The following is a 16,064-nucleotide window of genomic DNA, read 5'->3' as shown; positions in this document are numbered from 1 at the left end:
CTCTTAGGATAAAATGTAGCACCCATGTTTAAAATGTAATTTATTTTTCTTGAGTTACCTCTTTTGAGTAGAAGACAGGTAATAGGGATATAGATATTTGATCATACTTTTATTTAAAAAAAAATCAGCATCTGCATTTTCCATATTACAAAAAAAATGACATATTTCTCAGTTACAACTCTGACACAGTTTCAGAGAATTTCCATGTTAAAAAAAAATAAATTATTCTGAGGCTAATAAATGAAGATTTTAGACCAAAAGACAACATGTAGTAATATTTTACTTTACATTTAACTTAACATCATATTGTAGGGTCACTTAAACACACGCAAAGGTTTACATGTAAGTGCATGAAATTCAGAAATAAGACCAATTTCCACAAATAAAATTCCAATTATCCAGGGTCATTAGGGAGCAAGATTTCTACATACCCAGTTTTTAAGTAAGAAGGTTAACCATAAGATGGAAATCTTTTCCTTCTATCGTATATGTTCTTGACTTTTTCTGCTCAGCTTAGGGGCTGGGTGGTCCACACTGGGGATATGAAGGTGGGTGGATCTGCTGACCCTGCCCTTAGTACCACAGCCCATGGTGCTTCCCAAGTGGTTTTGGTTTTGTAACCTCTTTCTTTGATATCCATTGAAGAATACATCATGCGTCTTCTTAATTTGTTGTTTCTATCGTTATTGTCTTGGAAAATTGAAGCAACAATTTTATTACAATTATTTCTTAAAAGAAGTTTCTAAAAGTCACTGAATGAGGGACTAGAGACATTGTCTATGGCATTAAAATTTGGGGAACAGGTGTCTGTTATCAGCTTGACAGGTATGTCCTGGAGGATTCAATTGACTGCAAGTCTAACCCTATACTAAGCGAGATGTGACTGGGTTACTTAATATAGATGAACGGCTTCTCTTTTCCTTTAATAATGGAAGAGGAAATCTGCCAAGGTCAGAGGCAGAACATCTACATTCTAATAACATCTAGACATGGGTGCTGTGAAGCAAGATCCTATTGTGGAAGTGGCACCATATTGGGAGTGGAGAGATTTAAAGATCTCCACTGCCAGCTTTATCATCACTCACTAGTGGTGTGGCTTTGGGACTTACCTTTCCCCTGAACTCAGCCTGTTCTATCAAGAGGGAGTACCCCTCGGTATCCACAAGGGATTGGTTCCAGGACCCCCACAGACACTAATCTATGGATGCTCAAGCCCCTTACACAAAATAGTGTAGCATTTGCACATGGGTCTGCACATCTAACTCTATACTTTAAATCATCTCGATTACTTACAATACCTAATACAATGTAACTGCTATATAAATAGTTGTGAATACAATGTAAATGCTTTGTAAATAGTTTTGCTTTCTGGAACTTTCTGGAATTGTTTTTTCAAATGATTTCTATCAGTCCGTGGTTGAATCCATGGATTCAGAACCTGTAGACAGGGAGAGGTCACTGCATAACTAGAAAATCTCTAAGGTCCTTAGACCTTCCAAAGCCTTAGAGCTCCCAATCAATGCCCTGAGGCATGGAAAGGGACTAGAGATTACCAGGAGGAATCTCTCCCAATAATATACAATATAGAAAGGTAATTGTGATGCTGTGAAAAATGAAAGGAAAGCTGTAAGTACACAGTCCAAAGGGAAAGAGGAACAGAATCTATGAGTGAACATAAATGATCCACTGTACATGATTAAATCTTTGAAAAGTACCATAAGGATTATTCTCCTCAAAACTGATGCCACTGATACAACTCTTGAAATTTAAGCTCCTTAAGTCATAGTTCTTAATTACACAGCCTTTTTGAACAAATGTATATGCGTACATGAAATATTTATTCCTGAGTCAATAAGAACATCTTAAAAATATTCTAGAATTCCATTTACATTGTATCTTTTGGGTCTGTTGATTGGAATGGAATTGGCCTGTGGATCCTTCTGTGGAGAAGTTTTTATATGTTCATTAGCGTACAGTCACCAGTTAATTTATCTTGGGATCAAGACCAGGAGTCAAAGCTATGATGGTGATGAAGATATGGAAACTCTTGCTTTGGGAGACTTGACCCTAAGCTAAGTGGGACAAGAAAAAAATTAAATTGAGGGATTAAGAATACTGAATCCATGATCTACAAATTGTAAATGAAAAGTTCCCTTTTAAAGAAAGACTTTTTCATGATAAGAGCATAACCCAGTAATACAGTTAGGATTCATCTGTGTTTCTCCTCTTCAACTTGATCCAGATGCCGTTGCTTGGACGAAGAATGAGCTCTCCTGCCAGACCAAGTTCTTCTCTTTTTTGGTTGGATTCTACCCAAAAGTGCCTCAGGATGCAGGAAAGAATGGTTTTTTCTTCCATTATGGCGAACTTCTGACCTTCAAATTAAAGTAAATACCAACATCATTAGATAGATATACCTTAAATTCGAGCAATCAGAAATCCAATCAGAGGAAGCAAACAATTTTATATTTTTGCGATGGGCCCTGGGAGAATCAGAATCATTCGGGATGCTTGTTAAAAATAAAGATTCTCGAGTGCCCTTTCCTTCTCCCACCCAGTACATCTGAACAGCTGGGATGGGCCAGGGATTTATATTTTAGCAAAAGCCTAACCAAATCCTGGGCTCATTCAAGCCTGAGAACCACTACTCTAGATTACTTTCTTATTGAGCCTTTAATTTAATTTACTACAGAGTCACCAAATAAGCTTCAGACTCACCCGTTTAAATCTGGTCTTATTTTATGAATGCCTGTATTTGCAAATGATAAAATGCTAGAGATTCTGAAGCTGAAAGTGTTTATAATGCTTGGTGACGTGCATTCACTTCGTTTCAGCACTTCAGCTGGCCTTAGGGTGTTTTGTGCTTTGGTTTTACAAAATGAAGTTCTTAAAAGCAACAAACAGAAATTAAATATAACAAATCATTATACATAAGTTTTCTACCCTATGAAGTATATTCTTTTTTCATCTAAAAGCTACAATATTGTCAACGTCTACCAAGGAAAGAATTATGCTTTATGTTATGGGCTAAATTGTGCCCTGATCCCCCAAATTCATAGCTTTTTTATTAAGATTCATAAATCTTAAAACTCAGTATCTCAGAATAGGACTGTGTTTGGAGACAGGAAAAGTAAAGTAATTAAATTAAAATGGTCAGATGGGTGGATCCTAATCCAATCTGACGGGTATCCTTATGGAAAGGAAAGATTAGAACACACACACAGAGGCTATGATTCAGGGAGAAGAGCAGCATGGATCCAATAAGCTAAGGAGAGGCTTATTACCAATTCTGTTGTCACCTTGATCTTGGACTTCTAGCCTCCAGAACTGGGAGAAAATAAATTCCTGTGGCTTAAGCACCCAGTGTAGGATACTTTGTTATGGCTGCACCAGAACACTAATAAACTTTGTGACAGTCACATTTTAAAGCAATAATGTGTAGCACAGGGGAAGAAAAAGGAAGTCAGTTTTTTTAAAAGACAGTTGCCTATGGGATGCTATATCTCAAGAAATTTTTGTAAGAAAACCACTATCGCTCTGCCAACCTGAAAGGTGAAACAAGTTCTGGTGGATACAGACCTATACAGTTTCGGGGGCCCGCAGAGAAGGGCACATATGCGTATGCATGACGTCCTTTCGAATTCTCGGGAAAGAACCGCTCTGGCTTGAATTCCTCAGGATCCGGGAAGTACTTTGGATCTCTATGCAGTGCATAGGGCACGATGATTACTTGAGAGCCTTGCACGATTTTGTAACCCGCTGTCAAGAAGTAGTCAATAGGCCATGAGGATGGAGCAAGACAGACCATAAAAATAACCCACTCTCCCTGCTATTCAAATTATACAATCTTTACCAACTTCACAGTCTTCGGTAAGATTACGGGCAAAGAAAGGAACAGACGGGAAAAGGCGAAGGCTCTCCTTAATAACACATTCCAGATATTTAAGTTTCTTCAGGTCTTCTAGGGAAACAGGACGGTCAGACTTCCCTGGTTTTAACAGAATGCACAGAATAACAATGAAATTATTTGAGCTTGGGAGATGTGACGTTGATGAAGGATACACATCAAAACACTGAATGTTAAATATCTACAGCTAAAGTAGAATCTCTAATATTACCCACAATCAAAATAAAATGAAATCTATTTCATGAAAGAAACCAGACACCAACAATCACATATTTGTAGGATTCCATTTATAGGAAGTACTCTGTTGTTCAGTTGCTAAGTCATGTCTGACTCTTTTGCGACCCGATGCACTGTAGCCCGCCAGGCTCCTCTGTCTGTGGGATCTCCCAGGCAAGAATACTGGAAGGGGTGGCTGTTTCCTTCTCCAGGGGATCTTCCTGACCAGGGATCCAACCCACATCTCCTGCGTTGGCAGGCGGAATCTTTACCACTGAGCCACCTGAGAAGCCCAGGAAGTACCCAGAACAGGTAGTAAGTCCCATTAGAAACAGACTGTAAATTCGAGATTGCCAGGGGCTGAGGGAAGAGAGGAGAGTGGTCAAGTAATGAGACAGGGTTTGCTTTTGTGGTGCTGGGAATCTGAGGACATCACTGCTGGTGTCAGCCTGTAGATTGCTGGCTGTGTAATAGAAATGTACATCCTAGCAGCTTAATGTGTCTTTTCTCTCATTCGTGGCTAGATGCGAGGCGGGATGAAACAGGTTTCCTTGACCCCATGACTCAGTGCTTTTGCATGTACATCTGCTTCATCTATGAACCAGTGAGATGCCTGAGGATTGTAACATTTATCTGTGCACCACATGCCAGGCACTTAGCAAATGTCTATATTCTTAACCAGGCCTTGCTAAGAAAACTGGCATTGGAAGGGACCCCACATGGGAGCCTTCCTGCTTAGTGTGGTACCTTTAGAACAGATCCTACTGCATACCCTTCCTGAGCAAGATCAACTCTTGCTTCAGTGGACATGGTGCCCACAGTGTAACTAGCGAAGGGGCTGAACATACCAAACACTTCTTCCAGTTCACTGTCCACTTTCTGCTGGACTTCTGGATATGAACCCAATAGATACAAGGACCAGTTTATTGCAGCTGCAGTTGTATCGTGGCCCTACAAATGCAAGGAAAAAATAGCTTAGCAGAGTTGTATGGCAAAGATTAGAAGAGAGAACTCCATTTTGAACTGTCTGGATCTGACAGCTGCACCATGACTCCAAACATAATAAGTTAACTGGGTGCAGTATTTCACCTTGATAAGAAACAAAACAGTCCTTCAGAGGGGAGATTCATGCTTGGAGAGACATTTCAATGACACACAAGGTTCCATATGTGGGGGGAAGTGGCTAGGTTGTGATAAGGGAGTTTCCCAAGGGGACAAGGTGCTCTAGACTGTTTTTAAGGGGGAAATGTCTGACTTTCATGAGCCAGTCTGCCAGACCTGTACTCCTGCACCTTCTAGCCTTTGTAAGGTGGGCTTTACCTGTGGACCCTGGAGGCCAGGAGTCTATGTGTGGTTCTGAGTAACATCCTCCACTTCCAGAAGTTGATACGCTCCCTCCTGTAATACTGGCTGAGCTTTAGGCAAAATACTAAGTACTTTGCAGAAACTAACTCAATTATTCTTCAGAAAAACTCCATGAAATACTTGATACCACTATTTACACTTTAGAGATTAAAAACAGATCCCAAAATTGTTTACCTGAGTCCTTCAGAAAAAAAAATTATTTGGAAAATCAATAATAATAGTATAAGCTCTATGAATAAGACTTTCAGGGGCACTAAAGGCAAAATTATTCCTCTGTGGAAGTTCTCACTTTTCCATTTTCTCTAGGCAACACAAGTGATAATTGTCATTTTTCTTTCTCTGGGCAGAAATCTCCAAAGCACCTACTTCCTAAAACAGCTTCTAGTTGAATTTGTTGTTGCTGTTGTTTAGTCGCTCAGTTGTGTCAGACTCTTTGTGACCCCATGGACTATAGCCCATCAAGTTCCTCTGTCGATGGATTTCCCAGACAAGAACACTGAGTGGGTTGCCACTTCTTTCCCAAGGTGTCTTCCCAACCCAGGGATCGAACCTGCATCTCCTGCACTGGCAGGCAGATTCTCTACCACTGAGCCACCAGGGAAGCCTCTAAGTTGAATTGTTTGAGGCTTATTCTGCAATTTTATAAAACGTGTATTTTTGGAGTCTCTGATATTGGCGTCCTGGCCTTTTCTCCGGCCTGCAGTGCCTTCACGGAAGCCACCCTGAACTCCAGACAAGATCTGGCCCCTTTCACTCAGCTGTTCAGCAAAGCCACAGAAGGAGGTGCTCTTGCTAAATAATTCTTAATAACTACTCTTGAATTTGTAAGCGGAAGCCTGATCCAAACAAGTAAGAGATGCCTGCTGAGCATAGGGAAGCTGTGACAAGGATCTGGGGTGACTAGGAGCATCTCATAAGGCTAATCAGGAGCGAGCCAGAAGGAGAACTCAGGTCTAGGGACACTCGACACAGCCTGCTTTCCTACACTGCGCCCTCAGGAGCATGTGTGTTCCCCAGACACCCGCAGGCAGGGCGGCTCAACCCACCGGGGGCGGCCTGCACTGAGCCATGCTAAACCACCCATGCACTTCACGTTCCTCCACTTCCGGGATATTACCACGTGGTGCTTTTTAAAACATTTCTTCATCTTTATTTGGCAATCCATCCACTGAACGATTCATTCTTTATAATATTTAATAACACTAGAATTACCTTTTGTAAAAACCGCAACTTTCTTTTAATGATGTGAAGGCCAGAAATCCCTTTAGAATCCACAAACTAGTTAAATTCGCTATCAGAGGGCTCTTGCTAATCTTCTTTAGTTTGGGCAGCTCATAGCAGGAGTTCATTTGCTAGAACTTCAAAAAGGAGGTAGTGAAAACATGGACTTGTGGGTTTCAGGGTTTTTCTGTTTTTTAAGCATGAAGCAATACAGGGAACTGAGAAATTTCTGGCTGCTTTTTTACTTGGAAAAGTCTGACGGGTTTTAGGTTATCCCAAGAAAACTGCTTTACTCACCACAAGTCAAAGGCTTTTTTCTGAAGAAGGAAATTGATCTGATAACTTAATCAGGCTCTTTTGTAACTGCTAGTTGTAATTTAGTGACTCATCCTCAGTTATACGAAGCTACTTTAAAACAAATAAACTTTAAAAAATAATGCTAAAGATTCAAAAACATAACTGGAATTTTAAAAATGATACCCAAAAATAATATGACAAGATAAAATACCTCAAACATAAAGGTGTCGACTTCTTCTCTTATATCTTCATGACTCAGCTTGTTCCCTTGGTCATCAGTCACATTTAAAAGCAAGTCCAGAAAAGCCCTGCATTTAGTTTTGCGTGGAGGAAAGTCCTTGTCCTTGTCGTTACATGTACCTTCTTCATGTCTCTTCATTTCATTGGCTCGTTCAGTGATGACCTGTATGATTTAAATAATATGCTCTTGTGTGGAGTTTGATATAGCCCCATAATACATTTTCCCATGAAAATATACTAGTTTCTTTCATGGATTTTTTTTTTGTAAACCTTTCCTATTCTGACTCGACAATAACTTAGGCTGTTGTGGAAAATATAGATAAAGCTTCCTGTTAACATTTTAAGACATTATTTGATAAGACTTTTAAAAACAAATTTAACATCAGAAAAACTCAGCATATTCAAGTGCCATCCTCCTAACACAGGAATAGACTTGGTAGTCCCCTAAACAGTGCACCAGAGATTTGAATGAGCTAATGAGAAAAAGCTTGGGTGGTGAAGAGAATGCAGTCATTATATAAGAGGCTAATGATGGATTGCTCTCATTACTGGTTGGGTTGGAGAAAAGAAACAGCTAGTTCATAGGTGACATCACCTGATGTGCTTGCTGTTCCTGTTGCCTAGATGTCTCTCTCTTCAGACACCAGTGTGGCTGGCTCCCGGCTTCTTTAAGGTTTGTTCTCTCTGCACACCATCAGAAAGACCTTCCCATATCACTGCTACCCCGGTCTCCAGCACTATCTTCCTAACTCTATTTTTTTCCATTTCACTCACCCCCTGACATTCAGAGAAGACGATGGCACCCCACTCTAATACTCTTGCCTGGAAAATCCCATGGATGGAGGAGCCTGGTGGGCTGCAGTCCATGGGGTCGCGAAGAGTCAGACACGACTGAGCGACTTCCCTTTCACTTTTCACTTTCATGCACTGGAGAAGGAAATGGCAACCCACTCCAGTGTTCTTGCCTGGAGAATCCTAGGGATGGGGGAGCCTGGTGGGCTGCCGTCTATGGGGTCACAGAGTTGGACACGACTGAAGCGACTTAGCAGCAGCAGCAGCAGCCCCTGACATTATATTATACTTGCTGTATAATATAACGCATACCTCAAATATAGCATCCCCATGGCAGCAAATCTGTCTTTGTTCACTGATGTTAGTTGCAACCCTTCCCTAATAGCTCATTTGGTAAAAAATCCACCTGAAATGTGGGAGACCTCGGTTTGATCCCTGGGTTGGGAAGATCCTCTGGAGAAGGGGAAGGCTACCCACTTCAGTGTTCTGGCCTGGAGAATTCCATGGACTGTATAGTCCATGGGGTTGCAAAGAGTCGGACATATCTGAGTGACTTTCACTTTAACTTTCAGAGCACTGCCTGGCATTTTAGGACGTTCATTAGATCTTTTCTGAGTGAATAGAAAAACTAAAGCCCATAAACTTAATTTGGTCATGTATTTCAACTTTCTCCTCCTATCAAGCAATTGACCAAACCTGATGCTAAGTGGTCTGAATGAATGGATCCTAAGTTCTTTGGGGACAAAACACCATATTTCTCTTCATCCTTGGGGAAACCCCTAATGCCTGGCACTCAGTATGCAATTTTCAATATTTACTAAGTAAATAGTATCCTTCATCCAATTTGCAGTTCATTAATTATTGGCATTGATAGTAATGCATGTAATTTGAGAAAATAATTAATTATAGTTAAAAGACACAAACTGTTGGTCATTCTCCCACCACCCAGTAATGGAGATTACTCTGTCTTCCACTGTGGCCACCTTGATCTAAAACTTCATTCATCCAACATCTCCTGCCAGTAACCACATACATAATGCTAACACATAATTAAGATGCAATTGTGCTGTCTACTTTTTCCCATTATTATTCACCTTTTAAGAGACACAGGTTCCAGGCTATGGTAACACAATATAAAAATCTTGGACTTGTAAAGATCTGGAAGTGGAGAGTGGCGAGGGTTCACAACATCGTGAATGCACTTAATGGTAAATTTTATGTTGAGTATGTATTATCACAAGTAAAAAAAAAAATCGAGGGCTTACATTGTTGGTAAAATCATGTACAATCTTTAGGCTCCTTCTGTGTTCTCGTCCATTTTTAAACATATAGAATATAAGGTCAAGCCAGAGCCAGGGTGTCTTCATTCTCTGATGTATCGAATCACTCATCCTATAAACAGGATAAAAACACATCAGCTGACATACTGAGAATGTGTATTTCTTGGGCCCTGATGTGATGCGTCGTCTCAGCATGGGTGATTTGGGGAATGGCGATGATTCGTCTCAGGCTATTGAGAACTCCAAGCTTCACCATCAACATGAAGGCATGGACTATCCAGGGAAGCTTAAACATTGAATGCGTTCTTGAGAGGAACGAAGAATCCATTATAAAACATTCTGGCCAGATGGCCATCTGGTCTCTGCTGCTTCTTCTCCAGGGAGAGGTCTTGCCCTCCCCAGGCCACACATGGCCCTTGCACCACAAGATCGTATGAAACCTGCCTCTTTTTAATGCCCACTGATTCGCTTGCTTACTCCTCTTCAGTGCCAACAAAACAACTGACTTCCCTCTTACAAGGAAAAGTGCTCATTAATCCTCGTCTGTCACACAGCTGTCACGAGCACCACCCTCAGCATTTCCAGCGAAAAGCAGAAAGACCTACACAACCTCCTCCTTTGTGACCAGCTTAGATGCCAATTCCACAGAAAGGACCTTTCACGGCCACTCAATCTGTAAAATTTATCCTTGTTTCCCCTCTCGCGTCAACTTGATCTTTTCTTTCCAAGTCATTATCATAATTTATAAGTTTCTAGTCAGCTGCTTCAATGCCTGTCTCCCCTGTTACTGTTTTATGTGCCCGTATAAAACTAGTCAGTACCTTGTGCAGTGAATGGCAGGTTAGATGCTCAACAATTAATAAGATTAAGTGAAAGGAGCCATGGATTAAACACAGGATATGTTGAATCAGGTCCTGGTGCTGCCTCTTAATAATCGTGAGCAATTTTAAAAGTAAAGTTGATTATTTCTGTTAAGTAATAATACATACTCAAGTGTAGAAAATATAGGAAAGGAGAATGAACCACAACAAAATAAAACACAATAAGAAAAAGAAGCACACACACAATAACAATATACACAGCTAACATTTTGATGTAGTATCTTCTCATTTTTTCCATGAAAATGTATATCTTTCTCTTACAACTTAGCATCAAAATATAATCTCTCAGTATATTATAAAATAATCATTTAAAATTACTGTGTAATCTGAATGTGCTATAATTTACACAACTTTTCCTCTACTATTGAAATACATGCTTTAATGATTAGGTTGATTTTTAGTATAATGTTTCATTTTGAAATTATGAAAAATATACAATATAGACAGAAGTGATTAGCAATAATTTTTAAAGCCCTAATCAGTAACAGTTTTAGAAATAACTGAAAGGATTTCATTTACCTATAAACAGCTCGAACATACTCAGAATCATCATTGCTTTGAGCACCAATGTTCTTTCCCATAGCTGTTTCTGTAAAATAGAGTGAGAAGTAACCATTCAATTCACGAACACACCTTGGGTACATTTTCCAGTGTCAAACATTTTTTAAAAAGACATTATGTCCTGTTCTGATATATTGCAGAATTCTTTTCCCTTTTCTCTCGAATCTTCTGCTTCTCTTCCTCCCAGCTCCTGCCCTTCCTTCCCTCTGACCTTCTGGTCGTGTTGGCTCTGTAACTGCTGGATTTGAAGTCCTATGAATGGCCACTGCTTCTCAGGAGGCTAGTTTAGTACTAGGACTGACTATCCAGATGAACCCCAGATTCCTTCTAAATGGACCCCCTCCACATACACCATGAACTGTTATTTTCTATTTGGGCCATATTCTTTACAGCCTAACTTTAAAAATAAATCAGTGAGACTTACCACAGATTATATCTAAGGTACAAAGAGTGACGTAAAAAAAGCAGTTAAACGCTTCTCGGTTAACATGCTTTTCAAGCTTAGTAACCAATATATTTGCTTGTTCATTCATGACATCTAAGAAATCCTCCAGAATTGTAAAATGGAAAGTGGGTGTTAACATTTTTCTCCTAGAGCGCCATTTGTTTCCAGTACTAGAAATACAATACATGGTTACAAAGGAAAAAGAAGCAACATCTGAAACAGATAAAATATAGTCAAGTCACCATGTTCTCCTGAAATAGCGTATTCTGTAGATTCTCGATTGCTTTGATCACAATGACAAAGACTCATGTATAGCTACAGAATGTGAATATTTTGGATATTGTTCTATATTCCTAATATTTACAGGGGCATTTATTAAAAATGGAAACAAAATGTTTCCTACATGTCTAAGTTCTGAGGTTCTAAAGATTAGAATTTTTCTCCCTTTTATCAATACCATAGTCCTCAGATGAGCCACTGCTCCAGGATTTACTTTAATCTCTATTATCTTTGAATTATCTAAAGTCCCCACAAGGGTCCCATCTTTTCTGGAGTCCTGTTTCTGAATCGACTCCAGAATTGAGGTCCCTATGTTTGATACACTTCTCTGGGGGGATGTGACTGCTTTTTAATTATATTTTCAAGATTTCTCTCCTCCAAACTAGCCTTTGCTTTACTCCATTCATATATCAGTACCTCCTCGTTGTTCTTGGAACACTAGTGATTATCACTATTGAAGACAGTGCCTGGACATTACCATATACCCAGGACTCCTGTCAATCAAAGGCCCATTGTTAACTAGACTCTTCCTTCCACCTGCTCCCATAATTCTCCAGAGCTCAGTCTTGTTATTGGAAGAATACTTTGGGTCAGTTCCTGAAATAACAAGTTACCCAGAGAAGAAACTGTTTCTATAAGACAGCTTTACAAATTTCCACTGACATACCTTGTAAGAAGTCCTAGTCCAAGCCACGGTTCTAAGAACTTATACATATAGGATTTTTCAATGTGCTTTGAACTGTTTAAAATTACCTCAAAAAGAGAGAAAAAAAAAGAGAGATATAGACATCAAAATGATATCAATTATAAGAACATCTGGCTAGAACACAACTATTTTTTAAAATAAGATTTCATAATTGTTATTTCTCTGGGATTCATTTTTATTCCTGTGCCTCAAAGAAATTCAGTTAAGAGTTTTGAACATATAACTGTCATTCATTCTTGAGGACTAAATGGAATTGAAAGAAAACACCCAAGATAATTCCTGGTGTCTGCCACCAGCTAGGAACTGAAAAGAGAATGTACTGAGGGCAATGCGGAGAGGCAGGTGAATGTGGAGAATGACCACATCTAATGAGATTCCCACTCCATCAAACAGTGGAATATGGACCCTATTTGCCACATACTCACTTCTACATTTTCTGCGTTATAAAGGGCCACGAGAGGAATGGGCCCGAGCCAGAGTTTCAGCAGCGGCAGGTGTCGGAATTCTTCAGTGCAATCAATTATCTGCTGAAAAAAATCTAGGAGAAATATTTAACCTTAAAGTCAATCAAGACAAGAATTCTGTCTAATAAGGATCTACTGTAGAGTGCAGGAAACTCTACTTAAAACTCTGTAATGACCTATATGAGAAAAGAATCTAAAAAAAAAAAAATATATATATATATATATATATAAACACACATATATATATGTATAACTGATTCACTTTGTTGTATACCTGAAACTAATGTAACATTGTGAATCAACTATACTACAATACTTTTTTTAAAAAAAGACAAGAATTTTGTAGTAAGTTCCTTACGTTATTTTAGATTCCTCAGAGAAGTGAGATCACACAACACTTATCTTCTTTGTCAGACATTTCATTTAGCACTAATGGCCAGAGTGGTTTCTTTCTTTTTTTAAACCATGGACTTGTAATACTACAAGTATTACAAGTATTTTTTTCTTTTTTTCTTTTTTTTTAACCATGGACTTGTACATCCATGGTTAAAAAAAAAGAAAAAAAAGAAACCACCCTTAGAGTTTTAAACAACTTCCCAAAATCAAACAACTTGGTTCCAAAGCTGGAAATTGAGCCAAGGTTTGCCTGATGCCAAAATCCAGTATTTATATGCCAGATTAAAATGGCCCTTTATGAAAGACAGTACACTGTCATTCTCTTCACTCAGAAAGTAATTCCAAAGACAACTTGCAGTTTGTTTAAAAATAGGTTTTATTCAGTGGAGATTTCAATTAGAAAAATTCTCAAAAAGAACATGAGGCTCCTTAAGCATAGTTTCTTTAGTGGGGATGGGAAGGTCTATATTTTTACTTAACTTTTTTGTTTACTATTATAAAGCCTTAGGATAGAAAGGGAAGTTAGCTCAGCTTTTACGTATTAGGGACTTCTCTGGTAGCTTAGATGGTAAAGAATCTGTTTGCAATGCAGGAGACTTGGGTTTAATCTTGGGTGGGAAAGATCCCCTGGAGAAGGGAATGGCTACCCACTCCAGTATTCTTGCCTGGAGAATCCCAATGACAGAGGAGCCTGGTGAGTACAGTCCATGGGGTCACAAAGAGTTAGACACGACTGTGCAACTAACACTTTCAAGATGACTTTTCAAATGTGGTTTTGATATAAATAAATGTGTTGGATCATTTGTGACGTTAGTCACTTTGATGTTTGGCTGGTGAAAAGTTTACTTGGATTTCTTCTGCCCTAAAATATGTTCAGTATTTTGGTAAACACTCTCCCACAAGGCCTCGTGGTATTCTTGTGAGTTTAAGATGACAGTATTGTTTTGCTTGAGAAAACAAAGGAAAATAACCCTTCAAGCATCACAGTTACTCTTCAGCCTGTAAAACCACTGGTATTTACAATTAATTGGAGGAGGAATTGGGTTCTGGTCCCTGACTTATTTTAAAACATGTCATATTGAGCAAATCTTTTCAGCGCTGGGTAATTCAATTTATACCCCTATGAAATAGAGTGCGTGTTCTTTGTTGTGTTTGACTCTTTGCAGCCCCATGGACTATAGCCCACTAAGCTCATCTGTCCATGGGATTTTTTTCCAGGCAAGCATACTGGAGTGGGTTGCCATTTCCTCCTCCAGGGGATCTTCCCAACCCAGGGATCGAACCCCAGTCCTTTTGAACCCCAGTTTCTTGGGTCTCCTGCATTGGCAGGCAGATTCTTTACTACCGGCGCCACCTGGGAAGCTCTGAAAATAAAGTGCTCATATCTGTTAATAATTCATCCCCCCTAATGGAGAACTCCAAATCTCAGATACTTCTGAGACTTTTCTAGCTTAAAGCGATCTTTTCCATCAACAAAACAATATAAATCTCTCTCTTCAAAAAGACGATCTCAATAAAAATAAATTCACTCTTAAATAAGAGTTTTGAAACTTCCTGCATGAGTTTTCAAGAAGGCCTGGCCGTAAGTTTTGTTATTATATAACCTCCTTAAAAGGGCTAAAATATGAAAGTCAAGAAGGAATCAAAGTTGTGGTCAAGTCTTGTGATGTCTAGATAGGGAAGAATCTCAAGTGCCTTTTGAGAGAGAGAGAGACAAACAGAGGCTTCTGTGTTCTAAGGGATCTATCTTGTTCCAGGTGGTGCCAGTGGTAAAGAACCCACCTGCTAATGCAGATGTAAGGGACCTGGGTTCCATTCCTGAGTTGGGAAGATCCCCTGGAGAAGGGCATGGCCACCCACTCCAGTATTCTTGCTTGGAGAATCCCCTGGACAGAGGAGCCTGGAGGGCTACCGCCCATGGGGCCACAAAGAGTGGAACACGACTGCAGCTACTTAGCACAAGGGCACAGGGGAGTTTCTGCCCTTAAAGGCTTTAAGAGCCCAGACAGAAGCAAAGACAGCAGTGTTCTGAGGTGTAGGAGCAGCTACGAGGTGGAAAAAGCAGCAGCAGAAAAAGCAGGACAAGAGCTTAGCTTGCGATCTGTGCTGCACAGGCAGACAAAGTTCATTTGGACCAGATGCACCCGCAATTTTGCCAGGTGTCATAGGGAACATGGATAGAATTGGGCACCCGTCTTTTAATGAGTGGGTGACAAATTCTCTCTCTTCCGGCGTCGGCAGGCCGGGCACTTCAGTGTCCAGACTATATGCAGGAGAGCCGGCGGGCGGCGCGCGCCGGAATCCCGGGCCCTCAGATGGGGACGCGGCCGGAGCCCTTACCTCTTGCGTCCGGCTTCATCATCAGCGCGTGTCCCACCAAGGGGTAGGGGTCCCCAATGGTCGGGACGGGACGCATCTGACGCCATTTCCGCGCGTAGCTCAACACCATCTGCAGGAGGTTCAGGGTGAGGGTGGCGCCTGCCAGGGAGACGGCGCACAGCCCGCCCCAGAGCAGCAGCTTTGGCCCGACGCTCAGCAACCACGGCGCCAGCATCGCGCTCGCGGGGCCGCTGTGCACCCGGGCCGAGACCGCGGGGACCGCCGGGCGGGATGCTTCGGGCGGCCGGCGCGGTCCAGCCCCCCGAGGTCAAGTGCGCGGGCGCTGGGAGGAGTTCCCGGCCTGCGGGCGGTCCCGGAGCCGCAGGAGGGGGCGCGCCGGGCAGGGCCACTTCCCCCTCCGGCCGTTGGAGGGGGTGGGCACCCGCCTGGCTCACACTCAGTTCTCCGAGCCGAAGACGCCCGGCGGGGTTTGTTACCACCGGTCAAAGCCTTCGTAACGCGCACTGGCCTCTGTTGTGCTTCCAGTGGAAAACGAAAGTTCGGAAAGCGGCTTGAGCGCTCAATAGGCTGTGCGGGTGTAAACGGAGGCACGTTAGTGGGTGGAGACTGGAGGATAATGAAGGTCGAGTGGAAGCAAGCTGGTTAGAGATGGAGAGGCGTCCAGGGGCCGGTGG

General features: G+C 41.1%; 1 protein-coding gene across 1 annotated transcript; it reads right to left on the bottom strand.

Moving 5' to 3' along the window:
- Positions 1-2,202: 2,202 nt before the first annotated feature.
- LOC128068363 (cytochrome P450 4V2) lies at positions 2,203-15,604 on the bottom strand. Its single transcript, XM_052661513.1, has 11 exons — positions 15,391-15,604; positions 12,616-12,728; positions 12,152-12,237; positions 11,185-11,375; positions 10,719-10,788; positions 9,304-9,430; positions 7,218-7,409; positions 4,972-5,074; positions 3,854-3,988; positions 3,580-3,759; positions 2,203-2,375 (listed from the first exon to the last, which is right to left on the bottom strand). The coding sequence occupies exons 1-11, from the start codon at positions 15,602-15,604 to the stop codon at positions 2,203-2,205; spliced, it is 1,584 nt and encodes a 527-aa protein (XP_052517473.1).
- Between the last annotated feature and the right edge of the window lie 460 nt (positions 15,605-16,064).

The sequence above is a fragment of the Budorcas taxicolor genome, chromosome 24 (genome assembly GCF_023091745.1).
Source record: "Budorcas taxicolor isolate Tak-1 chromosome 24, Takin1.1, whole genome shotgun sequence".
NCBI classification, from domain to species: Eukaryota; Metazoa; Chordata; class Mammalia; order Artiodactyla; family Bovidae; genus Budorcas; species Budorcas taxicolor.
Note: the sequence above shows the minus strand (reverse complement) of the source record. Positions and strands in the feature narration are given on the sequence as shown.